General features: G+C 39.9%; 1 protein-coding gene across 1 annotated transcript in view; it reads right to left on the bottom strand.

Annotated features, from left to right (window-relative positions):
* csmd2 (CUB and Sushi multiple domains 2) overlaps positions 1–26,471 on the bottom strand; it is a gene marked incomplete at both ends in the record, with an annotated part of 232,602 nt that overhangs the window by 82,334 nt on the left and 123,797 nt on the right. The window contains 16 exons of the mRNA XM_080045422.1: positions 2,392–2,653; positions 3,129–3,285; positions 3,720–3,889; positions 5,382–5,570; positions 6,312–6,527; positions 7,060–7,176; positions 7,754–7,942; positions 8,899–9,086; positions 10,476–10,614; positions 11,960–12,154; positions 14,342–14,477; positions 14,993–15,183; positions 16,911–17,093; positions 20,753–20,865; positions 22,653–22,756; positions 25,047–25,168. Coding sequence (XP_079901548.1) covers positions 2,392–2,653; positions 3,129–3,285; positions 3,720–3,889; positions 5,382–5,570; positions 6,312–6,527; positions 7,060–7,176; positions 7,754–7,942; positions 8,899–9,086; positions 10,476–10,614; positions 11,960–12,154; positions 14,342–14,477; positions 14,993–15,183; positions 16,911–17,093; positions 20,753–20,865; positions 22,653–22,756; positions 25,047–25,168 — 2,671 coding nt within the window. The remainder of the gene's footprint in view (positions 1–2,391; positions 2,654–3,128; positions 3,286–3,719; positions 3,890–5,381; positions 5,571–6,311; positions 6,528–7,059; positions 7,177–7,753; positions 7,943–8,898; positions 9,087–10,475; positions 10,615–11,959; positions 12,155–14,341; positions 14,478–14,992; positions 15,184–16,910; positions 17,094–20,752; positions 20,866–22,652; positions 22,757–25,046; positions 25,169–26,471) is intronic.

Below are 26,471 nucleotides of genomic sequence, written 5' to 3'. Positions count from 1 at the left end.
CCCATATCCAAGAAGTGAATGAAAAAAGGGAAATGTCCTCCAACAACATTTTTGTACACATTTCCAAGGCCATCTTAAAGGCCTACTTCACCGGTTTGAATATGAAGGTGTATTGAATTCTGAGATCCTATGTAGTTTAAATGTGCGAAAAAAATTGAAATCGGTTCATCCTAGCCTGAGAAAAGGCAGAAAGAGTGTTTTTTTTAACCCTATATTTCTCCTTCTCGTGACATCACAGAAAGAGAAATATAGGGTTAAAAAAAACTTACTTTGTAAATATTATTGTGATGTCTTTTACTGTGACATCACAGTAATATTTACAAAGTACGTTTTTTTTTAACCCTATATTTCTCTTTCTGTGATGTCACGAGAAGGAGAAATATAGGGTTAAAAAAAACACTCTTTCTGCCTTTTCTCAGGCTAGGATGAACCGATTTAAAAAAAATTCGCACATTTATACTACATAGGATCTCAGAATTCAATACACCTTCATATTCAAACCGGTGAAGTAGGCCTTTAACTGACAAAATGAGTGTTGTTTCTTTTCCTTCCCCTAAGAGGAAAATAGATCCTTCAAACAGGAGGAAAATTGAGGAATCAGGCTGATGATGACGGTGACAACAATGGCTGTGAAAACCATCTGTGGCTTGTGTACCCCTCTATTGAAAAACTGCACCATGGAAGATACACACAAACAGAGGCAGTCTGGTAAAAGGACGTAACCAACAAAGGAGCCAACTAAACCAACATATTACAGCACAGACACATAAAGGGAAGCAGGGCATCAGACAGTGACGAGCTGTGATTCATTCCATAGACGAGACTTCCATTTGACAAACCTACCTTTCCCTATGTTTGCAATTACCCCCCCCCCCCCCACCCCCACCCCTCCACACTCCCCGCCTTGTCCCCCTTACCTACTTTTCTCCATCTCCCCCATGCAATTTACATTCTAAGCTGGCCTCTGATCATTTTTGCTGCCCCTAGCATAAACCAACAAAACAATACACTTGTACAGCGTAAATAGACTTTATGCTTAGCTTTGATTGTCGCTTTTGCTTCTTATGTCTCGGAAGGAGAGAAAAAATGCAAAGGAGTGAAAGTGTGAGAAAACTCATCTTTAACACTTTTGCTGAGGTTTTAGTCCCTCACTTCAAGTTTTTTTTCCCATCTGTCATGTTTTTCTGGTTGGAGAAAACGTGCCCGGGAGAAGGTGATCTATCACAGTAAGACAAAGCCACCCCTTTCTTCTAGCCGTATGACCTACAGAACTACTGCTCAGTGCTGCCATGGTAGAGCAACTCTCTCAGCCACTCTCGTCCCTTCAATCTACAGTATGTCTCAGGACAAATCTTTCTAAAATCTATACTCTGGTTCTGCTTCTCTTTTTTTCTCAACCTTAAGGTTGTTCAAATTGCCTTATCTACAAGACAACGTGTGATTATATTGTATATGTCACGTAAGTATGCAAATAAAAGGATACAAGCAAGTCTTAGTTAGATATTAATATGTACTGTATACTGTAAGGTTAGCCATAAAACAACCCTAACCTTCATGGTATAAACTCTCCCTAAACTTTTACTTTTGCATTCTCCTTCCGCCCATGTTCGATATCATCATCATCATCAACCTTTATTTAAACAGGCAAAAATTGCTAAGCAACATGTCTTATCTATATATATATATATATATATATATATATATATATATATATATATATATATATATATATATATATTCCCTTCTGCTCTGTGTTCAGTGTGTGTCTGCTGGTAGAAAATAATCACACCATTACAAACAGAAGCAGTTCCTCAACTGCTCCCAAATGCACTCCGGCTGTTAGGCTATCATCTGCAGTGAAAGAGGCATGGGAAAAGACAAAAGTGTTGAGAGAACTGCTGTATGGTTAACAATGGAACCCTGAAATGAAATTACCTGTCAGTTTGGTTTGAAACGGGAGCCAAGCAGTATAATTTTAATCACCTCGGCTGATGTCAGAGACACATCCTGCCTGTTCTCCTAACTGGGCTTATACTCTTACTTCACTACATTTTTGTGAGAGTTTGATTAAGTGTAGCTAGTTAGTATTTACTAAGTTTGATTAATTGTTTTCAAGTATCCAAGAAAAAAGTGTGCTAGGACTAGGACAGCTGTAACACTAAACTGCACCATAATACCATCCAATAATATAATAGGTATGAAATAGTATTCTATCTATTTCAATGAATAGTTTAAATACTGATACACAATGGTTTAAATATTTTTACTAAAGCAAAGGATCCGAGAATTTCCGTATGACGGTAGAGAGTTAAGTAAACAGATCTAATATAATGCAATGTAATGTGAGACACAATGGCCTATTCAGCAAAACCAAAAATCATACAAGCAAACGCGCAAATACTGCTAACAACAGCTTCGGCGCACTTCATCTCCAAGCCCTTCGATGAGCATCTTGACTCACCAACACAGAGTGGGAGGGCGCTGTCCCATGCCCTCCTTTCCCCCCTCAGGCAGGTGAGCACCTCGGGGCCTTTCAGGGTGTAGCCAGGGTCACAGCTGTACGACACAGTGCTCCCTGCAAAATGACCCTTATCCTCCCGCTTGTAGCCAAACTGGGGAACACCTGGATCCTCACATTTGACGAGCTCAAAGCCTTGGAGCAAGAGAGAGAGAGAGAGAGAGAGAGAGAGAGAGAGAGAGAGAGAGAGAGAGAGAGAGAGAGAGAGAGAGAGAGAGAGAGACTTGTAACTTTGGGTGTGTCAGAGAAGTGGACATTGTTTTAAGGTATATTCTCATAACTGAATAAACAAAATTTCCTCCCAGGAAAAGTGGATCCCTGGAACACTATACGAAGGTAGAAAGCTTCCTTTAAAAGTAACTGTCCACTGGTGTTTACAGCAACAGGGCCCAGAGTTGTGTTTACAAATATATTCTAGTCTTACGTTTGGTTCCAGGTTCCTTAAAAAAATATATATTTATGATAATAGAATAATTCATTAAATAGAAAATGTCTTCTGGAAACTGATATAAATATAAATCCCCCCTCCCCTGAAACTGCATAGTGCACCTTTTAATATGAAATGTAAAAGAAAGGTTGGTGTCTGCTTGTGTGTAGGAGTGTTACTCACTAACGAAGTGCAGTTCAAAGCCTTTGCTGTTGTTATCCGCATTGCTGACGAACTCCAGCCACATGGAGCTGGAGGTGGAGTTCAGCGTTGTGTCTAGCATCTCACTGCCTGTAAACACCCCCAGCAGACGAGCCTTATTACTGCTGCCATCAAAGACCTGAGAGGGAAAGAGGGAGAGGGAAAGAGTGGGAGGAAGCTTCTGAATTAAAATGATCAGGTTTGCGTACACACAAACACAAACACACACACACATTATTGTATATCTATGTTTGCGAGGACACGTACATAATGCATTCCCTAGCCCCTTATCCTAACCTTAACCATCGGATCTAAATGCCTAACCCCAACCCTCACACTCACCCTAACCTACTTCTAACCTTCTAACCTAGTCTGAAGCCTCAAACAGGCCTTTGAAGAAGTGAGGACCAGGCAAAATATCCTCACTTTCCAAAAATATCCTCATTCCGATGCTTAAAAACTGAAATTGGTTCTCGGAAAGATGCCTGAACAAGTACACAAACACACAGACACAGACAGAGACAGAGAGACACACACACACACGGAGGGTATGAAGCCCCCCCACCCCCTCACTTTGAGTATGTCATCCTCCTCCAGTCTGAAGTCCCGTGCGCGTAGCTGGATGCCTTTGCCAGGCTGCGTCTGGATGGAGTAGATGCACTCATGGTTGTTGTCATAGTAACCGGGGTAGTTGGGTGAGAGCAGCACCCCTTGCATGCCAGTCACGGATGAGCCGCATTCAGCTAGAGAAAAAGAGAGAGGGAGCAGAGAGACAGACAGACAGAGAGAGAGAGAGAGAGAGAGAGAGAGAGAGAGAGAGAGAGAGAGAGAGAGAGAAAGGAGGGTGTTGTTGTTGGGAGAGAGCAAAGGATATGTCAATCGCTATATGCTTGAAACTCAGAATGTATTTATTAATGCTAACATGCAAAGGATGATGGGAGAGGTGATGAATAGTTGATTTATTTATTTATATATAGCCTATATACATTTCTAACAACATTCTTTTTCACTTTCTCACTGAATTGTGGTTTTATTTATATATTTAATATGTGTATTGCCTATTCTTAATGTATCGTGCACTGACCATTTTTTAACTGCTAGTAAGTGATGTGTATGTGGTATATTGTGCTAGATATGTGAACTGTACACGCCCCGATGCTCTGAACAAATAAAGTGTCTAACAGATAAAGTTCATTGGATTGAATGGAATTGAATTAAATGGGGAGCGGAATATGGTCAGTGACTATACCTGAATGTTGAGTGGCATTATAACAATGCAATCTGAATATGATTAACAGTGATCGCAGCTCCATTTGAAAATGGCCTTTTCTGAATCACATCAGGGAAATAGTGAAAGAAAGTTTATACAGAAAATGGCTGCTATAATTCAAATAATCACAAATATACCCCAAAACATCAACTTCATGAATGCAGTGAGGCGGGTAGAAAGGAGTGTCAGTCCGATAGACAGAGTTACACAGAGAATAATTTAGATTTAAAATTAGGCTGAATATGATTGCCAGAAGTGTAAAAAATATAACAAAAAATGTAATCACTGTTTAGCTTTATAGATTAGGATTCATGAAGAAATTAATAGAAAATAAAGAAGATACAAACTAGTATATTTATTTTCTACCTCTAGAAACGAATCAGATATTATTAGCCTAGGTAAACAGAACACGTGACCTCAACAAATGACATTTAATAAAAATGTAAGTACTTGTTTCCAATAACGTTTCAAAAACGTAACTCCCACAAATGACTTTCTAAGTTTAGAAACAAAAGTGGAAAAAAAGCAAAACATAACCTAAGCAGCACACTGTTGTTTCCCAAAGGTAGGTTAATCTTTGTCATGGTACGTGCTTTACCTCCCATAAGGACCATTAGTATACTATACTTCCTTCAAACTAAGGCAGCTTTTAAGGTTTGGTACATCGTAAAGTCAAAATACTGACATATCTTTAAAGTTTGACTTGTCATATTCCCCAGGTATTAGCAAAGAGCAATATCAATAATTAACCTATGCATACACAATGAAAAGACACAACGTGGGTGGATGGAGAGATGATAATGAGTGAAAGTGAAACGGAAATGTCTCGTCTTCCAACATGACTGACAGTGTAGCACATTTTGTATTGGCTGGGCGTATATGAAAGGGCTAATGTGGTAAGATGGCATGGTGAGGGGAATATAAGGGGAGTGACCAAAGTCAAAATAAAGCAAGTGACCACCTACCAACACACCTTGGCAGAGGGGAGCTCCAAACCCGCCTCCTGCCCCCTAAGCAAATCACCCTCGCCGGACCCTCCAGTCGGTAACCCGGGAAACAGGAGAAGATCAGGGCGTCGCCAACTCCATATTGCAGGCCTTTTCTGGTACTGTAGGGTGGGATTCCAGGATCCTCGCAAGGCTCCAAATCATACTCTGGAAAAAAACAGAAAGAGAGCAAAAAGAAAAAGTTTGAAATACGCTGTGCTCAAAGATGCATTAAACGATTGTGTTAGTGTGTGTATCTGTTGTGCTCTGTTATTTTAGGGTAACATTCCAGTTTAAAGTTTTTCCCTCAAAATGTAAATTGAACTCTATGGACACTCATGGACATTAAGATTCATGTTGTGTTTTCAAAAGGCAAATTGAGAAGGAAGCCCACCCCCCACCCCCCACACACACACACTGATAAACAGGGATGCAAAACCATGCTTAAATTCATTTAGTTTAAATCCATACAGTCTTAACTGTAAATCCTTCCTGTAAAGCTAAATACCTTGTCACGTTTCAGTGATAGCCTATTAGATGTTGTAACACTCGTTTCACTGTGTCTTGGTATTCAAATCAAAGGAGCCGGTGAGAGCAAAGGGAGTTGAAATTATGTTCTCAGTAGGTAAAGGGCCATCTGTGCTCTTTCCTAATTGATTCATTTAAAATTAATCTAGTCTCGTGATGTTAACTATTTCATTATTCACTCTGGAGTGGCTGTAATGACATAGTTCTAGGACAGATATTTTGATTATTATTTTCTTTTTGCTAATGATGGCTGACTCCTAAGTGTCACTGCCTGTGCAAACAACCTAGTCAACATAGCTTGACTCGTTTACTGGAAGCAACAATTTCAGATATCCATCTTTTCATCTCTCAGTGTTTTTGAACAATTCAATCGATCCTTACCTGAGAAAGTGATGTTGAATCCCTCGTAGGAAACGGAGAAGTCAGACAAGAAGCGGATCTGAGCTGTGTAGTTTCCAAAGAGGCCTGCGCTGAGAGGCGAAGGCAGTGTGGATCCCGTCAGTCTCCACAAGGGCTCTGAGAAGCTGCCATTCTCTGTCACCAACAAATGGTCGTGGGGGCTCTCAAGGTGGAAAGTGTGGAACGCGAACTGGACACCTGTATTAGAGAGGAAGAAAGACCCATTTTTAAAATGTGTTGTTCATGCTACTTTTTTTATTTTCTGTTGCATAAGTACACTGGAAGTCTTGGTTTTACCAAAATCTATCCGTCAAAAAAAAAACATTCCTGTCAGATGGAATTTGCAATTAATTAAGGAATAACAACTTAATATGTTCACCGCAGACAAGCTGGATTATTTGGATTTGTGTAAGACACATTATGAATATTCAATTCATAACGCAAACAGACAATTCCCTGTGTTCTTCCCCTACTACTTATCAAAGATATTACACCCACGCAGAGAGAGTGTTCTCAAATAAGGCTGTATCAATTTTTCGTGAGCGCTCTACCAAAGGTGACATGACTGGAAAGCCGTCCCATGGCGCTGTAACCTTAGGCCAGCCTCTGAGCGCACCAGTGGTACAATGACATGGGCAAAATAAAAAGGCCACTCAGTAGGGGGAAATTACATTGTATGGGAAATTGAATTTGACTGGTGCGTGTGTTGACACTGAGTTTGTCTGCTAACCTTTGCCATGGGAGGTCTCGATTATCCATGTGCAGTTCAGGTTGTGCGGGTAAAAGTCTGGGAAGCCAGGGGACAGGATGGTGCCAAAGTTTCCCTGGATATAACCTCCGCACAATGCTAGAGGAAAAAGGGTGAATGGAAAGAGAGGGGAATAGATGAAGGAGAGAAATGAGAGCAGAGATGACAGGCAAATTCAAAAAAGGCAGAACAAAGTGGAAAAAGACAGAAATTAAATTTCCGAGCCCCAAAACAGCCAAACTGGTCAGCATTTACAAAGCGGTAAAATACATTTTACAAGAGGTGCCCTTCAAGACAGCAGGAAAAAGTGGTATCATCAATATCATTACAGAGTAGGCAGAAATCAATATTGTCCTTAAATATAAAAGCATTTACAGATGAGGAAAAGGGAAGCATCAAAGGGTAAGATCACCGCATACATATAAAACATTTATGATGAAACGAGGTAGAAACTTTTAAAGTCTTATAAGAGTTGTCGAAAGAAACATTATCATCTATGGATTTTATAAAAACTCAGAAAAAAATGTATCAATCTAAATATGAAGAAATGTGCTCAAAACGATTTCTCGTCTGGAACGACACACAACAATGAATTTAGCTTCGGTCCCGTTTATGAATAGGTTGAGAGATATGTCAGGAGACTATTCATTTTCTAGGTCAATATTATGGAACGTACCATCACAGCTAGGCAGGGGGCGGCTCCACTGAAAATTGGGTTCACATTCTAATGGCTCCGTGTCACTGAGTGTGTACCCTGCCTCACAGCTAAATGTCACCAAAGCGCCCACGTAGAAGTCATTGCCGTGTCGCTGTCCGTTGACAGGTATACCAGGGTCCACACAGTGATCCGACTGTAACTGCAGGGCTGCAGAGGACGGGGACAAACAATAAGAGGGAAAAAAAGCAACACACGATCAAAGAAAGCTAAAATACACCTGCTTGCAGCGTCTTGGCATTATATCCTAAATGTAAAGGGTCAATTGCAGGTCAAGAAATGTTAAAAACATTTTTTGTTTTTCTAAGGCAATCCCAATAAATAATTAACTTGAACATGCCTTTTTCAACAGAAATAAACCAATGAGCTTCAGCACTCTTTCCCAGTCCATCTTGCATATTTCCTGCCAAGGTAGCACTCATAATGAATTATTGAAGCCTTGCTGAGATTTACCACAGAGAGTGTGCAAAAGGTTCCCCTACAGTGAGTCATACAGGTAGAAATATTTTAGCACTGTCGTGAGAGGTGAATTTTAGAGAGTAAGTGAAGAGCGTGTGTGCTCATGTGTAGATGCATGTGACAAGTGTGTGTGTGAAATGTTGTACATATCAATGTGTGTCAAATCAGAGATATCTGCCAGAACAATCTCAACCTATTATTATTGTTTTAATTATAGGTGTTTTAATGTGCAGTTTCATCGTGAAATTGAGAGCACACAGACATTGTATTTACAACTAAGACATAGTTTTAACTAGTCAGGTAAACAAGGGTTATGGCTGTGTTCTCTGATTTGTTTAATCTACAATGTAACACATTTATTTATATAGCTGTCTGTGGCGAATGGGTGAATCAACCCTACCTTCACAGCATATACAGCTCTGGAAAAAATGAAGAGAATCTTGAATCTTTATCTCTACATTACTTAATGGAAATGCTCTTAATGACAATATTTGAGGGGGGAATTTGGTAGAAATGTTGTCCGTAGTTTGTTAGAATAAATTCAAAATGTTCATTTTACTCAAACATATGCCTATAAATAGTATAACGTGAGACACTGAATATTTGGAGTGGTTTCTTAAATGTTTTGACAAGCTCTAAGCCCTTACTTTCATAGCGTATGCGGAAGCCAATGTCCGAATGGCTCTTGTCAGTTGAGAAGAGGAGAAACAGGAAGCTGGAGGTGCTGATGAGGAACTGGGGAACCTGGGTGCCCTGATAGCTACCAATCAGAGGGGAGGAGGGAAATCTTCCATCGCGCACCTCAAGGACATCATAGTTGACCTCTGTGCGAAACCTGAAAACAAAGAAGGTTTTTATTGCTTCAAATAAAAAGATAAAACACAGTATTTGTAATGTGCTTTAGATAACATTAAGCCACATACTAGTACTAGTACAGAAGATACACTTTGTAAGATAGTATCAGATTTAGTGGGAAATTCTCATCAGCTCCAGTGCTGGGTCAGGTTTTCAGTATGATGAATGCAAGGCTGGACTACATACAACTGCCAAGGGCCCCCAGACCCTCAGTATGTTGTTTTAGCAAACTTGTTTGGAAATATGCACCGCTTAATCTGTATACATTATCAACTAGAATTTTAAGGGTCTTGGCACATGTCAAAATGTGAAGGGTGTATATGTCCAAAAATGTATGATGGAGATTTGGCCTCAATTAAAATGCCATGCAAACTGATGAAGAGATTGCTTGAATTGCTTGGATAGACAATAACAGTATGAATATCTTTATATCAGCAGTAAAGCATATTTAACTTTGAACCAACACCATGAAACATTTTCTGAAAGGTATAAGACACATGGCATGCTTCTGTGAATGCATCTGTGTAGAATGTGTGAGTGCGGGTGTGTGTGTGTGTGTGTGTGTGTGTGTGTGTGTGTGTGTGTGTGTGTGTGTGTGTGTGTGTGTGTGTGTAAGCCCGTTGTGTGTTTCCATCTTTGTTGCCAGAGCCACTTCATCTTCAAAGCCATGAATAAATTGCTTAGATTAAAAATCAAGTAATCTAAATGAAGCAGTTTTTGATCTTTTATTGATGTTACAAAAAAAATTAAAGAGCAACAAACATTTATGATGTATTAATTTTGCATGGCGTGCTGTGGTGGCAGTGTCGAGGATGAGATCAGCGAATGTAGCGTTTGATCCTATGACTTTATACGTCTCTCTCTCTCTCTCTCTCTCTCTCTCTCTCTCTCTCTCTCTCTCTCTCTCTCTCTCTCTCTCTCTCTATCTCTCTCTTTCTCTCTGTCTCTCTCAACCGTCAGGACAAATTACCTCGTCTACCGTCACTATGGTTCTCCTTGACATACCATTTACGATTACACTCACATTACATACACTTGCAGGTCTAATGTATGAACTGTAACGATAGCAGTGGATTTTCAGGGATTGGATATCAAATGGAAGGATCAAACGCACACTTGTGAGTGCCAAGTAGGTAAAACATAGTGTACAAGCCCAGTTGGGGGTGTATGTTGATGTTGCATTTGATCTACTGCGTTACTGCCAGAATGGGAAGACAGACGAAGAGATTTAACGAAGCGAAAGACAGCAGTGATACACATGTGAGCACAAATTGTGAGGAAATAAAACCAACAAAAAAAAAATCCTCTGATGACATTTCTTTTCTTTTTTTTAACCGACACCATTGCATTTACTATCTGGGCGACTCACTTGTCGAAGATGATCTTGATAGGGTAGCCCGGAGGAGCCTCGATGATCCATTCACAGTTAAGGGCCTCCTTATAGAGTTCTGGCCAGCCAGGGGAGAGGATGATCCCACTGGAAGCCTTCAGATCCCCCCCACATGGGGCTAACAGAGAAATAGAGATAGAGAGAGAGAAATAGACAGAGGGAGAGAAAGAGAGAGCAGATAGAGGTTGAATTATGCATGTCTTTACCAGCTGATGTATGACAATGTCCATATATGATCTCATGTATCAGTCGGGGCTCATCCCATTTCTTTTACTGCCAGGGGTCTATCTAATGCAAATTGGAGATGGCTCACTTCAAGGTTAACCATTTTCTTTCCTCCTACAGAGGTGCCTGTCTTCCCCATCAAACAGAGAAACAGAGCATCTTTGATCGCTAGCACATAAGACACTCTAAGTCAATCAACCCCTCTCCCATACCCTCATCACTGTAACTGCTGTGTATCTCCTTAACTGCCTATCCTTACCCAGAACACACAGACACAGTGCAGGGCTTAGTTACAGTGCCAGCTCTGTGCTCCCTTTGAAGTGGAATGATTTAATCAGCCAACTCAGCATACTGAAGGACATCTATAAAACGCATTACGCTACAAACACAAGGGGTATGATAGATAGTCTCAGAGGAATACAGAGCTGCTGTGGCGCACAGGGGTAAGTGACATGTTTTAATAATGGTTTTCTCCTTTGCCTATCACAACGAGTGAACCTGATAAGACCCCCTTACAGTCCTAGCCATGTCACCGTTCAATATCCAACTCTGCTGGTGTCCAAGAACCTCCGCTGGTTAAAATACCTAGCTTTATCTTAGCTAAACTAGCCTTTTCTTGTTTACTGGACAAGAGATATTTAGATTATTGATTACTGAATACTGAGTCAGAATGGAGTGAATGGATGCTTAGGCATACAAAAGGTAAGCACAGCATCACATACTCGAAAGAAAAAGAAGCTGCTGTATCATCACCAGCAATCACTACCCTTTAGTCAGATCTTAGTCATCCCTAACAGTGAAATTGATGACATTATTGATTTTAATTAATCGTATCTGTATAATTATAATTACAAACTAAATTGAATTAATACAACCTAGAGGAAGCAGAAAATCCATTTTAGGATGTATGAGCTTCCCTTTTTATCAATAACAATCCATTCACTATTTTAGTGTGCAGAAGAAATAATCTCTTTACAATTAAGAAATGCAGTTATGCTGCATTATCAGTTGGAGTGAACATTAAAATAAACATACTACTATTCAATCGGTTTATAGCAGTTGTATATAAATGTAGAGAGTGGGCATCTAATGGGCTAATGAGGTGCTAGACTGCAAAGCCTTCATCTAATGATATCTAATGATCAGAACATTTGTTTGAGGGTTTAGCTAAACAATGTTTAGGTTTAATTACAATCTTAGGAGAACTTGTTGTCAGAAGTTGTCAGTCCTTCACTCACCCTCACAGCGGGGAACTGCATTATCCCACACAACGTTGCCGTCCTTGAGAATGCAAGAGATGGTTTGCGATCCGTGTGTCTTAACGAAGCCCTCTTCACACAGGAATGAGATGGAACTGCCCAGCTGAAGGCTCTCACCAAAGCGCTTCCCATTAACTGGCACACCCGGGTCTGGGCACTCGTTGTGACGAAATGCTATTGGAAATGCAGAGAAGAGATCAGGTTAATGTGAAGACTCAGTGTTTAATGTTAAGGGAGAAAAATGTTTTTTTTTTTTTTTTTTTTTAAGTCACTCATCACTGCCCTCTGTCACATACGTATGAAAACCCTTTGTTTGACAAAAAGGCTTTCCTCAGAAAAAGTAAATGTTGAAAACAAAATAAAAACAAGAAGAGATCCGCTGTTTGTCTGATGGTCTTTCACAAATTGCATTTTCTGTGCAATGATGCTAATTTCCATGGAGATTGTAAAATAATTACCCAGGTTTATTGCCAAAAACTTTAATTCCTTTTTTTTCTACTGTCAGCATTTAGCCACGGAAGCATTTAACTATAAGGAATTTATTTCACTTAGTGCGTAACATTGATTATCCATGCTGCAGTGATTCAAGATTGTGGCAAAGAGTATGCACATAATCAGCACCAGATGACACTGCCCAATAACAGGTGGAGTTACCAAACAAAGTTTTGAGGATGCACATAAACATATTTCTCTATCTATCAGGCCTCTCAATGGAACTTCAAGTAGGAACCAGTTAGAAGGACCACAAAGAAACGCAGTCGCACAATAAGAGGTATAACCCTGGAACAAGGCATGTAAACAAATACATCACCTGCGCCGCTATCTCTCTCACTTACTCTCTCGCTCTCACTCTTGTACACACTAGCGGCTAGGTGACACTTGTAGGTGTTGATGAATCTCTCTGCTGTATCCATTGGACCCAAACAGAGTGCCCGCCACACCTCATCCATCACGATCATCTTATTTATTAACGTGCCAAAAATCCCCTCAATACAGTTTGGCATGTCCTTAATTAACATGAATGATGGAAGTTGTACGCTCAGCCACCACAGCCCCCCCAAAACAGTCCTGCAGTTAAATGACATTGTTCTCAGGAACTAACCGTCATCTTCAATTAACTGTTCTTGACATTAATTCAGCACGCTGCCTTGGTTATTTATTTACTCATCTCACTTGCTAATTAGTGCATTAGTCGGCATGTGTTTTCCACATTGTGGCTTTGCAGAGGCACCTGGGTTGGGTTGTTGTCGACATGTCTGCAAATGAGCTAGAGCCAGTTCCCAAAAGTGTTCTTGACAGGCTGAGGTATGTTATTTTAGCTACAGCGCAAATTGTTTTAAGAAATAGAAACAGATTACAGGAAAGGTCTTCTGACTAAGTATACTGTAAATATACAGACCAGAAACACAGTAAACTTGGTCAATGACATTTTTCGGATTTGTGAGGTCAAATTTTAAATGTTTTATAATTAATCAATAATTTACTTTTTTTAATCTGCTGCAACATAATATCTATGATGCTAAGTGCAAACTGTTTTGATGTCTGTTGTCATTGTAGTGTAATATATACTAAATAGTTTTCTTGTCTGAAAACAGTATTTTTGGTGTCCTGCATATGAAAGCACGAACAGTAAAAGTAAAGAATTACATTTTATCGCTTGCATAAAAGTGAGTCACTGCACCTAATTTCAGTGCCAACTGTTATTGAGACAAACCTCCCAACGGCTCCTTAACTGTCTATGAAATAGCTTTGTGGCTCTATAGGGTTAGGTTGAGAGATATTTATGTAGGGATGTGGAAGAATCTAGAGATCAGGCTCATTACACAATAGTGGATATGCAATGAATGCAAAAATTCTGCTGCCAAACCCTCACGGTACACTGTAGCCATGAAATGGGTTTACTAGCATGGAGTCAATGTGTTCTGCATCAGAGTATAAAACCCATCTGGAATTTCCTCAGAAGTCAGCAGCTATACCCAGAATAGAATATAATGAGCACTGCTGAAATGTATCCGTCAGGTAAAGATGCTGCATCTTTGTTTGGGTTTTATTTAGATGTCAAGTCTCTATTTAGAGAATAAAGAGGGTTTTTGTCATTTCTCGATGCGACACTAGGTGTGCAAAGAATGCGAGAATGCAGGGTGGAAGGGTTTAATGCAGTCTGTGGGAGGGAGTCACATAGATATGGTGGATGATCCATGAGGCCTATTGCATGCACAAATACAATGAAAGACACACATACAGTACACATGCACAAACTATCTAGAATACAAAACATCCAGCCAGGGGTGGGCTTTTGTGATAAGCTTCAAAGACTTCCCTTTGTATCTCTTTGGAAGTACGGCAGGGTTCAATACTCACTTGTAAAAGTGATGTTAAAACCTCTGTCAGTGTAGGTGTGGTCAGTCAGGAACTCCAGTCGGGCCACGTGGGCACTTGTTGTTATGGAAGGAGGCAGGACTTCGCCAGAAAACGTACCAAGGATAGGAGACTCAGCCTGACAAAAACAGATAAAACATTTTTTATGATGGCAAAAAAATCATATATTAAAATATGGTACCACCAGGAATGCACAAGTAAAATGTAAGACATTTTTAATGCCACTTTAAATAAAATGTAATGCTAACGTCACGGCCATACAGGCAAAAGTAGGAAGGATATAATAGAAAATATGTACACATTTTAAGGTTTAAATACAAAATCAGAAAGTGCTGGTTTGTCACATAACTCCTCTACATGGCCTTACCATGTTTCTGACGTTCAGTATTTGTTTTATCCTACGAAAGGGCAATTCAACAATTGTAGACCTTTGTAAGGAAATTCAATTCTTTAAAGGCCTAATTTTGAGGATATTAAATTCAATGCAGTTTTAATGTTTTTAAAACCCTGCGGGTTCCGTGCATAAAGGAAAATCGTAAATAAGTCAGAGAGTTAATGATTCAGTAGGAAGGTCAATTGAGGATGTAGCACTTAGATTGATTCAAAAGAAAACAGCTTCGAAGTCTATAGTACCTTTCCCCCATCCTTGATCGCAAGGAAGTCAAACTGTTTCTCCATGCTGAGGTCGTTGAAAGCCAGATTAATCCGGCTCTCAGGATTGGAGATGATCAGCCATACACAATGCATATTGTTGCCGTACTCCTGAGGGTAGTTGGGAGAGAGCAGCACCCCGGATGGAGTGGTAAAATTGAAGAAGCAGGAAACTGCAGGAGGGATAAAGAGATAAAGAAAGACAAAACAAACAAAACAAAAAGTAACATCAAATTAGTGTTGTTTAGGAGGCTGCAAAACATGGCGGAAATTCAATTTACCTCCACTGACTACAACACAATATGATTTGATACATTTTATTGAACCTGTAAAAATCCCCTTCACATCCCACATACTTAAACCATCTAACAGGCCGGAGGGGAAGTTATATTTCAAAAATACGGCACCATAACCACCAATGTGTTGCCTTGCAGCAAAAGCACATATACGTATACACTGAAAGTAACCTTTGATTTTACAAGGGAGTGATTGATTGTAATGGAAATAAAAGTTTAGTCTAAAGTTAATGACAGTTGCCAATAACAGCATATAACAAAAAGGTGTTTGTGGCTTATTGTAGCAGCAATAATATGAACCCACAAGACATAATAAATTGTTTTAGTAAGCCCTGTGGAATGAAATTGTGAACCTTGCCTCACAAAAGTTGAAATGTGACCAGAGAAATCATTGCCTCCAATCAATGTCAAGCTGAAAGGAATGTGTTGAGAATAAAAATAAAAAATGGCCTCATCTTCCTCCCTGAATCCCGTTCAAGGCTGCCTCTTGATTCAAGTTGCTTAGAGGAAAGCAGCACAATACCTTCAACATACCATGTTACATGGCAGATGTGGCCTTCTCTGCTTAGTTCATGGTGGTCTGGCATCGCTACATAGGTACATACTTGAGCCTTGGTAACTTATACAAAACTTGCTGTACTACTTTCTTTTCCAAATGCGGATTATATAGATATTAAAATGTGCATAGGACCTTTACATAGTCCCAGTTGTGGGAAAACGCCTCCTATGATATGCAGCTAAGATTGTCTTTTAAATATGAAACTAATCATGGTCAAATGTTTACCCAGCAGTGCAGGAGCAATGTTGAATAATAATATGTTCAACCTCAGTCTCAATTGAGAAATGACAGGGCTTCTCCTTTTTAACTGTTGCACTGTCAAGAAGAGTTTATCTTAAGTGTACACCTAGTTTTGCATCCATGTGTGATTAGTTTGTAACTTCATCCTTTCATTACTTCTTTAACTAAACTGTTAGCTAACGCATGCCTACCTAATTGCAGTCAGTAAATTCCCGAGGTAGCAACAGTAACAAACAGTCAGTCAGTTTAAATTAGTGTCGTTTTGACAAAAGGCAATAAAGAGAGAGAGAGAGAGAAAGATAGAGAGAGAGAGAGAGAGAAAGGTCTGAAATAAAGACAACTATACAAGCATTCTGTAATGTGTCTGCAAGCATGACTGAAATTGTATAACAGTGTTGTGTGGCTAAAATGACTCCTTGCTAGCAACCTCACTGTCATTCATACCTGCTGTTTATCTAGATACTGCAGTGTTTTGTCCACCCTATTATCTTATCAATAATTCAGCAGTGGGCACGGTATCTGCTTAGTCATCTCTCTTTTCCCTTTCCCCTCACCCTCTTGCTCTCTCAGTCTTTTCGTCTGTCTTCCATGGCGTCATTTCACCAATAAGCTCTCCTGTTATTTCAAAATCCATGGCCTCTGCTATGCAAACTGTGGGGATAATCTGACCATTTATTATGCAGCCCTCCCAGTGCTCATTTGCACAATCATACATATTTATAACCCCACTGTGAGTGTGTGTGTGTGTGTACAGTATGTGGTGTATTTATGCAATTTGAATAACATAAGGCATGCGACAACTTACAAACACAACTAGGTTTCTTAGCCGACCACTGGTTGTTCTTCTGACAGGTGATGTTTTTCTTCCCCACCAGCTCAAAGGCAGGAAGACACTCAAAGTAGAGCCTGTCCCCGTGACGGAAACCCGCCCCCTCCCGTTTGCCATAAGCTGGGATTCCAGGATCTCCACAGCTGCCTTGGTCAATTTCTGGGCAGGTAAAAATAAAAACACAGGCAAGAAAAATTCAGTATGCAAAACTGTCATTGATACATAGGCTACATACTATTTATTTCTAGTGCCGAAAAACGAAGGTGGGTTAGAGTAAATCATTGAATAACTGTTTCTGTTACCTGTACTCCTGGAGATATAAATTTAAAGGTCGGAATTTAATTTATACAAGCAGCCTCCTAGACTGCTCTCTCTTTAGCCTGCACATTGCCTTAAATAAATAAATAATAGTATTTTAGCATTCTGGACAGCCATGGAGTCCCTGAGGTATTGGAAGCACACTTTCTCCAGTTTCCTAAAAAATGGTGGATATGTATTAGTTATAGAGACGGTGGCAGAGAGAAAGAGAGATCTTGACTCAAGGTTATTACTAGCTGTAGCCTCTAGCTGCTAGAGTCTAGCATATGTTTACAAGATACATACATATGAAGATGAACATATCACTAAACTAAAACAAACCAAAAAGTGATGTTTCTCTGACATTACAGTTTCAAATACGGGTTCATCTTATTGATTTAGAGTTAATGAATAGTAAATTATTCTTGTCGGACTCTACATTTTGATAGGGTAACATTTCTTATAAAAGGGTTACCGTCTGCCTCTCCCTGGCACTGTGACACCTCTTAAATATAAACTAGCTTAGTGTGGTTGCTATTAAGGGCACATTGCAACAACAGCAACCTTAGTTGGGTGATGTATGCTGCATAGTGTCCTTGGGCTACTCATTACTTTAATAGTCCCTGTTTATTTCTAAATTGAGCACCAGATACCTTCTTTCTGTCCTGCTCCTTAGCTAAGACTGAATGGGTATAACTGGAAGTTAGGAATGAATTATTTTCTAAACAGTTCATGTTTGGGCTGACAATACAGAATAGCTTCTACACATCAATATAAAAATCAACATTAATTTCCTATTTTCTCTTTGTGGATTTATTTTTCTTATAATTTAGTTTGCCACCGACTGGTCGTTACTATCTCTTTCTTCTCCCAAGATGTTACCCACTAATGCTGCAAACCTTTTGCTCCTCCCCCTCTCTCGTCCACTGCAAAATATATATCTTCTCATGCTGTGTGACAAACGTTCTTACTTGCGTTGGAAGCTGACGTGAGCACTTTCAGATACACACAAACACACACCTCCAAGACCACCCTTCTTCCTTTTTTTCCTTCCTTAAAACCTCAATTGCAAATTTCATCATCTCAAGATTTATGCATCCCTATTTCTTTCACTCGTATTTTCTGCTTTTCTGAGGTTTGCAGATGGGAATGCTGAGGCATCCTATCGAGGGATCCGGATGGGGAAACTCAGAGAGCGAATAAGCTCATCCATCCAGGAAATGATGGCAGGGCCTAATACGATTTTAAACCGCACCAGGGGTGATGCTGGATATAAATCCATACTCGGCCCTAATGATGATCATCATTTAGAACACATATTTAGAGCTCACTGCTATTTGGATGTATGGCTGTCCTGAGGCAGCTCCATTCACAAGATAAGCCATTGATCTTACGTGGAAGTCACCTTTAAAAGGAGAAAAGCTGAAAGCGAGTTTTGAGGTGAGTCTCAGAGAGAATAACAGAGCGTATACGAAGGTAATGTGTACCATCTGACAGAAACCGCATCTGGATGAACAAGCAAGCTACTGCATAAGACAGACACAGAAAGTCCTACATACAGTACATATGCAAATGCATAAAAGCATAGAAATAATCATACATTATTTGTTTGTCACTCTGAGACACTCTCTACTGAATAACTCAAAATCCCTGCCTCAATTAGACCTTTAGGGAAAACGAGTGCAATAAATAAAAACCCTTTGAAGTGTGTGTGTGTGTGTGTGTGTGTGTGTGTGTGTGTGTGTGTGTGTGTGTGTGTGTGTGTGTGTGTGTGTGTGTGTGTGTGTGTGTGTGTGTGTGTGTGTGTGTGTGTGTGTTGTTGTTGTTCATGTGACTGTGAATGTATGTGGGAGTCTTTGTATATATTGTGTTTAAGAGAGCAGGCATAAGTCAATGAAACTGCATTTGATTCTCATGAATAAGGGAATAGATGTAATGGAATATTTGTAGTCCCTGTCTGTTTGACATCCCGGAGTAATCCAAGCATTGTAATGGAACTCAGACTCATATTACTGTCAACAGCAACTCTGGAATCTCCTGTGGCCTAAAACTACAAAAGGACTTTAATAGTCACGTTTATTGGTATAAGCAAATATTGCAAAAAATGTCTCAATACGCTTTACAGGCTTTTAACTCCACCAGCAAATCAAATTCTTATTTATAAATGCACAGACCTAATTCTAGTTAGGTCTGTACATGGCGATGTAGTATGTACAGTTATCTGGTGGTGCATCAATTTCCATGGCTGTAAATAAATGAAAATGTTTTAAATTATACATTTTCAGTGCAGAGAGGGCTACGGTGGTTGGGTTTGGATACACACATGTTTATTAAAATATTTTGTTTGCGAGCATTATGATTTAAGTTGAAAGATTGAGGCCACTGCAGAAACATTTGCAACCAGAACTCAAATGCAGCAAGTGTAAGGTGGTAGTGTGTGTACTGGTATGGCTGTGTTTGCAATTACACTTGATGATCAGGCTTGAAACACAAGTAATTGAGAATGCAAATTAGATTTTGGTTGCTCCAATCTGGGAGGTGAAGTGGTTCAAAGCATTTCTTCCCCTTCATTAAGTAGAACTCATTGTTTTAATTACACTTTGGTTCAGCATGCTGCTCCACTTTCTCTGTTTGTTTGTTTCACTGATGAAAAATAAGCATCTGTGGGCAAGGGAGAACGCTTTCTGTGCCTCGGAGAGGCAAAACACCAGACGTATCTAGAAGAAGGACAAACCCCCCATACTCACATGCATCCACACAGACAAAACAGAACACACGCATACAAATTGCAAAGCTCACACTTTTGCTCCTTGCCTCTCTTAGCACATACATTTATCAATAGCATTTTTTTTTGTTAAGGCGCACGCATTCATGCACCCACACACCCACACAAGACACACACTAGGATTAAGCAATAAGATGACTGCATCAGCTTTCTGATGCAGGCTGCATTGATGGCTGATTGGCTGTTAGGACTGGTTTAATTTGCCAAGATTAGTGCCTCACGGCTAGAAGACACAAATAATTAATCTACAAGAATCATTTCTGCATAGTTGGAATGAAATCAGCAATGTGAGGCTTCATTCACTGATCGTCCTTGCTTAGAATGAGCCCTTGGTACAGTATGTGTAACATAAAAGAGCAGTGTAAACTAACTGCAATTTGAAGATAAATCATGCCATGCGACAGAAGGCAGCGAGTGCCATGTCTACTTTGTTATGATGCTCTTAAGCTTCATTACAAAAGCCTTCAAATGAGACATATGCTGCATCTCTGACCCCTATGTTTTTGAAAGCAAACTCAGGATGATAAATCCAGGGAAGGACAATAATGTTAAGCAAAATGTGTTCCGACAGAGCCCACAATGTCAATTTTGAGCAGTTAGTCGCAATGCAAGAGTGAATGACCAAAACAAAAGAATGCATTGTATGTGGCATTGTTGAGAACCAGCTTAGACAAATACAGCCAGCAAGCCTGCACATTCCACTGTCTGACAACCAGAAATGTTGAAGCATTCTTACCTTCATAAGAAACCTTGAAGCCCAGCGAGCCACTGGTGTCATCTGTTTTGAAATTGAGCCACATCTGGTGACTGGTGCTGACCACAAGGTCTGGAGTGGTGGTACCAGACAGGCTAAAGAAAGAGACAAGAGCACAGGTTTTCTTCAACAGAACTTTCTTATAATATGTTCTACAACTGTACTTTCTGTTTGTGCTGCATATAGTATGACTGCAAGGTTCGTCAAAGTGTTGTCACTTTAACAGCCTGAGTCTCCACAGCATCATTAAAAAAACTGTAATGCAAGCAGCAAAAAGAGAAACACCTGAAGTTATATATTCAACTATCTGACTTTTCTCATCAAAGAAGAGCGTTCTGAAACTGTTGAAGGCAATTCCAGTCTGGGAAACCTAAACCTTTTTATTTAAAACAGTTAGACAGGAAAGTGGAAAATGAAGGCAAGATCAGTCAATGCCACGGAGGTAATTTAATCCTATTTGAATAGTAATTCCACCCAACTCTAATTAGGAAATGTGTAGCTGCAGAGTAAATGATTAAGGGTTCTAAGTTTAGTTATGGCACAAGGAGGATTGCGGGAGGACTAAGGAAGTAGTGTCTGTATAGGTTGGGTCCATATTTTTGTCCTTTCAGCAGCCTTTTTGCAATGTGTTGAGTGTGTGAACTTGTTTGTGCATGTGTGTGGAGGTGCTCTAGATTATGGGGATTTACTCCATGTATTCACCTTTTATTGTACTGTCTGCATTACTAAAACTAAACATTTGATAATCCATTTCACTTCAGATTATTGACCAATACAATTCCATTAAGCTGATAAGCTGATGGTAAATTTGTTATAATATACCTGCAAGATAGTTCAGGTCTAAAAAATCATCCTTGTCGGTGGCCTGTTTAAGGTTAAGGTCAATCTGCTCATGACATCTATGTCCCTGGATTCGAATCTCTATCCCAACTGCTATTTTCTCCCAAATCATATACCCCAGCTTTAACCACCACATTTATGACTGTGCTGTAGTAGGGTTACATGCAGCTGACCTTAAAGTTCCCTGCCTGCACTGCACACACTTGCCTGCACCACTGAATCACAAAAATATAGTCCTAAGTTAAACTGTGCTGAAAGCTGCAGTACATTCTCGGCTCTTAAATTGTTCTAGTTTGTTTGTGCGCAAGAGCGCATATCCAATCTCAATGACAGAATTGCTCACTCTACTTTTATATCATAAAGGAATCCAAATGGGTATAGGCGAGGGAGTCCTTAATTGAGTAGATCAGGAGGTTGTTAGAGTGTGTGTGTTGTGCGAGTCAAAAGTATTAAAGGAAGAGGACGATCGACAAACCCCGCCTCCACAAACCTATCCACACTCCTCCCAGTTGTCACCCTGATGAGGAAGCCCTGCATAAAAATTGATCTATAAAAACTTTATTAAGGTGGTAAATTTTCAGCACAATTAATAACAACATCCTGTGTATTGTTATGGAGCATCTGCTAGCGCAAACTCCATCAGGGGGCACGGCTGTGATCTTGTTTTTTAACATTGAAAAGATTGACGATTGACAATGTGGTGTGGCATCTATTTTTAATGCACCACTGCATCAGGTGGTGATGAAATGAAAGGGAAATAGTGTGAGAGAAGAGAAAGGGCTGGAGGGTGAAAGGGAAGAGAGAGAGGGCTGCAGCCGGCTGCAGGCGACTGGAAAAGAAGAAAAGACTTGTATGCCAAAAAGAAGAAAGGTGAAGAGGAAAGAGAAAGCAAAACAGAGAATATGATTACATGGAACAGGGTAGCAGAAATCAAAAAAATTACTGCTATAGACGGTTGGCGTGTGGAGTAAAAGCCAGGATAAGTTAAGAGAACTGAGGGAAGATGAAAGACAAACAGATAGAGGTTGAAGGAGTCACTCACACATGGAAGACGGTCTTCTGGTCTCCCACCACCTCGCCGTCTCCCACTGTCAGGGTGTCATAGCCTCGCTCCAGGTCAAAATCTTCAAATGTCAGCTTGATCACCTAGACAACAGCAAGGGACATCGTCAAGATAACCCTAAATGACAAGCTGCTTGCACGCCCGTAACACACAGGTGCAGGGGAGGGACCCCATTCCATCTGTGACTATACTAGCCATCCATTTATCATCCATCAAACTCTTTTGAATATAATGTCTGGCAGAGCTCCATTCACACATACGCAACAGCTGTGTATATTGTATGTAAAGCATATCCTTTATTGTTATAATTTTATTTTTATTTTTATGAAAATACTGGCATGAATCTGTGATTCTTTATTCAACCAATCACAACATGTGTATCTATTTCTTTTGTAAATCAATCAGCTTGGTATTGTGATAGAATTTCATCGATGTAAAAATGGTGGTGTGTGTATATTTTTTGTTACATCTGCCTTCCAGTCTGGTGATTGTGAACTATTTCCAACTAATCAAATATCTGATTGCCTGCCAGGCAGTCTGCGTGACCCCTGCTCTTGGCTCATCAAATCAGCAGGTTGTAGATGCCTTGGTGGCCTACCTAGCCAGACTTACAATGACTTCAAGCGCCTCAGGAGATGCAGGACGGGGACTTGAGGTTGTCCACAAGGTGAATATATAGGTATTCATTATGCAAGTGAAACAAGTTTTTAAATATGTATATATTCGTTTGGAAAACAGATATTTTCATTGCATCTATTTTAAATGCCGCATGTGGGATTATGGGAGGTTGGAGCGAGGTAAAAAAAACAACAACAACAAAAAATTAAATAAAAAGTGTATCCTTGCTGAAGGAAGCAAGGGGCAACTTAATAAAGACAGACAAACAAAGCAGGTAATGGGAAACTAAAATATAAATGAAATAAAGTAAAGAAAGAAACATTTTTGTTTGTCTCCTATTTTAAATTGGCTGCCACTGATTTCCGCCCAAATGCTTAATGTTTCCAGAGAACTGAGAGAACAAGGTCTAATGAAAAAGCTTATATAAATGCAAATTGCATTCTGTCCTACGTTAAAACCAGCGACTATAATGCAAATTGCCAAGGTGGAGAAAAAGAGATGGATGATGTGAAAGCAAAAATAGGTCAGAACATTTAATAAATAGTTTGATACTTTGATATGTCATGTCCTATCTACCAGCCCAACAGGTGAGACAATGTATACCACACATATATACTTTATTTTCTGGCAAGTCTGACGTTTGGGTTGTTTCAGAATCCCAGTGCTTTTGACGCTGACGGATGAACACCTAAAAGATGTTCAACTAAAAACAGATGCATTCAGTATAGCCTCAGGGCATTATGAAGGAGCAACACCGGCAATAACCCACATTAGTCAAAATGTCACAAGGTTTGCATTTAGGTCTATAGGAGCTGTGTCACGTCCCTACCCACACCGCTTGGCAGTTCCGCCTCAGTCTCCTGCCTGACCTAACATCTCCTCTGGCTGGGCCTATATATGCGCACAGAAATAGAATAGAAGCCCATTACATCTCTAACCGAAAGAACAGCCTCGCTCCATCTTCATCTGGACCAGACACGGACCGAGAGGCAGTTGTACAAAGTACTGTTGTCTGTTGCAGCAGGCTGCCCGCCGGGTATACTGAAGGGTATCAGTGGGTGGGTGGGTGTGTGTGTGTGTGTGTGTGTATGTGCGTGCGTGCGTGCCCCTTTTAGCAAAGGGTGGGGCTCTATCGGTGTGGATTGCATCTAAATAAACCCCTTGACTCTCACCTCAGATAGCCTCCCCCTCACTTAGAACAGGGCAATAGGAGAACAAATGTGTAAAACCATTTTCTTTGAGTTCATGCACACAACTCCAAAGTCAATGGTTTGAACATAGGTGGCTTTAACACTTCCATGATATCCTCTGAACATGCTCTCAAAACCTCTCCATTGCTCTTCTGTCTGTTACTTCTTTTTTCTTCTCTCCCTCACCACAGGGGATTCTTGCAACTCTCCTCTTCTTCTTCTGTTGGCTCAGTGCCAGTATTGTTTTCCCCTCTTTCATGCTTCGCTTCTCTCACATCTTTCTTTGATTGAGCTTCTGTCACATGGTCTGCTCAACAGGCCAAAAAGTGTCCTGTAGCAATTATCAACAGTGTAAAATGAGTGTCATGTGTGTTAGATAAGAGCTTCCTCTCAAGTTTTCTCTCCAACAGGTGCAGACACACCAGGCAACACTCAACAGCCTTTGTTTGGTTTGCCAGCAGCCAGACACTATACTTAACACACTGCTGGAATCAGGGAGATTACAGTAGCAAAAAAATAATAAGAACTGCAATGTCGCTAAAATCCAATGTGTAATGACTTTTACCTTTGATGTGTCTGTGGCTGTAATGACCCAAGTGCAGTTAGCATTGTTGTCGTACTGGACTGGGTAGTTTGGGGATGTGAAGACACCAGTCGGCCCTCTCAAAAGACCTCCACACATTGGTGCTATAAGTGAAGACACAGAGAGAAACAAATGTTAAGGTACAGACAGTTTTAATACACCCCTTTCACATTTATGAACAAGACAGCGTAGCCTGCGTCAAGCCATCTCCTTGGTCTCAGGATATCCTGTAAAAACCACAAGACATAATGCTGTTTGGCTCCGATTTGTGCCTACAGCTGTAGTATGGTAAGTGCTTGGCAATGATACTTTGTCTTTTTAAACCATTGTCAAGAGCCTATCGAAACAGAATCAACTGCTGTGCTCCCTTTTAAACACTTAACTTACCAATTTAGTTTGGTACCATACAAAAAATAGATTAATGCAGGATTCAATCATACAGTTTACTCACTGGTGTAAAATATAGTGTGGAGTTCAGTGATGTTGCTATGTGTTCATCATTTGTCTGTAAAGTATAAGCATTACAATCTGAAAGGACACAGTAAACCCACTGCTAACACACCCACGGGACCAACCCAATATTTTCCCCTGATGAATGTGAACAAATCCTTGTTGAAATCCAAGATATAAATGGAAGAAACCTTGCAGTAAAAAAGAATAGTTCACCGGTCACAATTTTCTTACCGTTTGCACATCTATCTTTTTATATACAGTCTATAGGTGAGTACGTTTCAGATGCATTTTCAAAATTCATGAATATAATCATGATTATAACCATAAAACATCAAACACAATTTTAAAACTATAATTTCTCAAAAACCACCAATTTTTGGGTGACCAACTCAAATGACCACCCGTGAGTCCCAGTTACTCACTATAATGAATCTATCAACTGCAGCTGATAGTTGTTGTTATTATTTAGAATGTTAGGATAATTTATTATGAAGAAAAAACTAAGTAGGTGACATCCGACAGTATAATATCAATGTTTAGTGTATGTATCGAACTCCTTATCATGGGAGAGAAGTAAAAACAAAAATCTAGTTTCACACGTTTGTTGTCATTGCAAAGAGTCGGTGAACAGTGAGCAAGCCAAGCTTTAAAGGAAAATCTGACTTTTCTATCAAGGCCTGAGGGTGTCTGCACAACAGAACTGTTAAACAACCTTTCAATTTAAAACAGAATTTCTAATGAGTACTTTAAAGGAAGTGAGCGCGTGTGTGTGTACATACATGGGGGATAACCTGAAAGTAATTAAAGGAGCCTATGCAAGTTGCCCCAATTTTAATGAGTTATGTTCTCAGAGAGGTCCTTCAGGTGTTCAGGCCCAGCACTTTGGCTCCATGCTCCACCCAAAGAACTTTGGCAAAATTAGGGGGGAAAAAGTAAAGTCATTTGTTTGAGTTT

This window comes from Ammodytes marinus, assembly GCF_949987685.1.
Source record: "Ammodytes marinus genome assembly, chromosome: 17".
NCBI lineage: Eukaryota > Metazoa > Chordata > Actinopteri > Uranoscopiformes > Ammodytidae > Ammodytes > Ammodytes marinus.
This window is presented reverse-complemented; position numbering and strand designations above follow the sequence as displayed.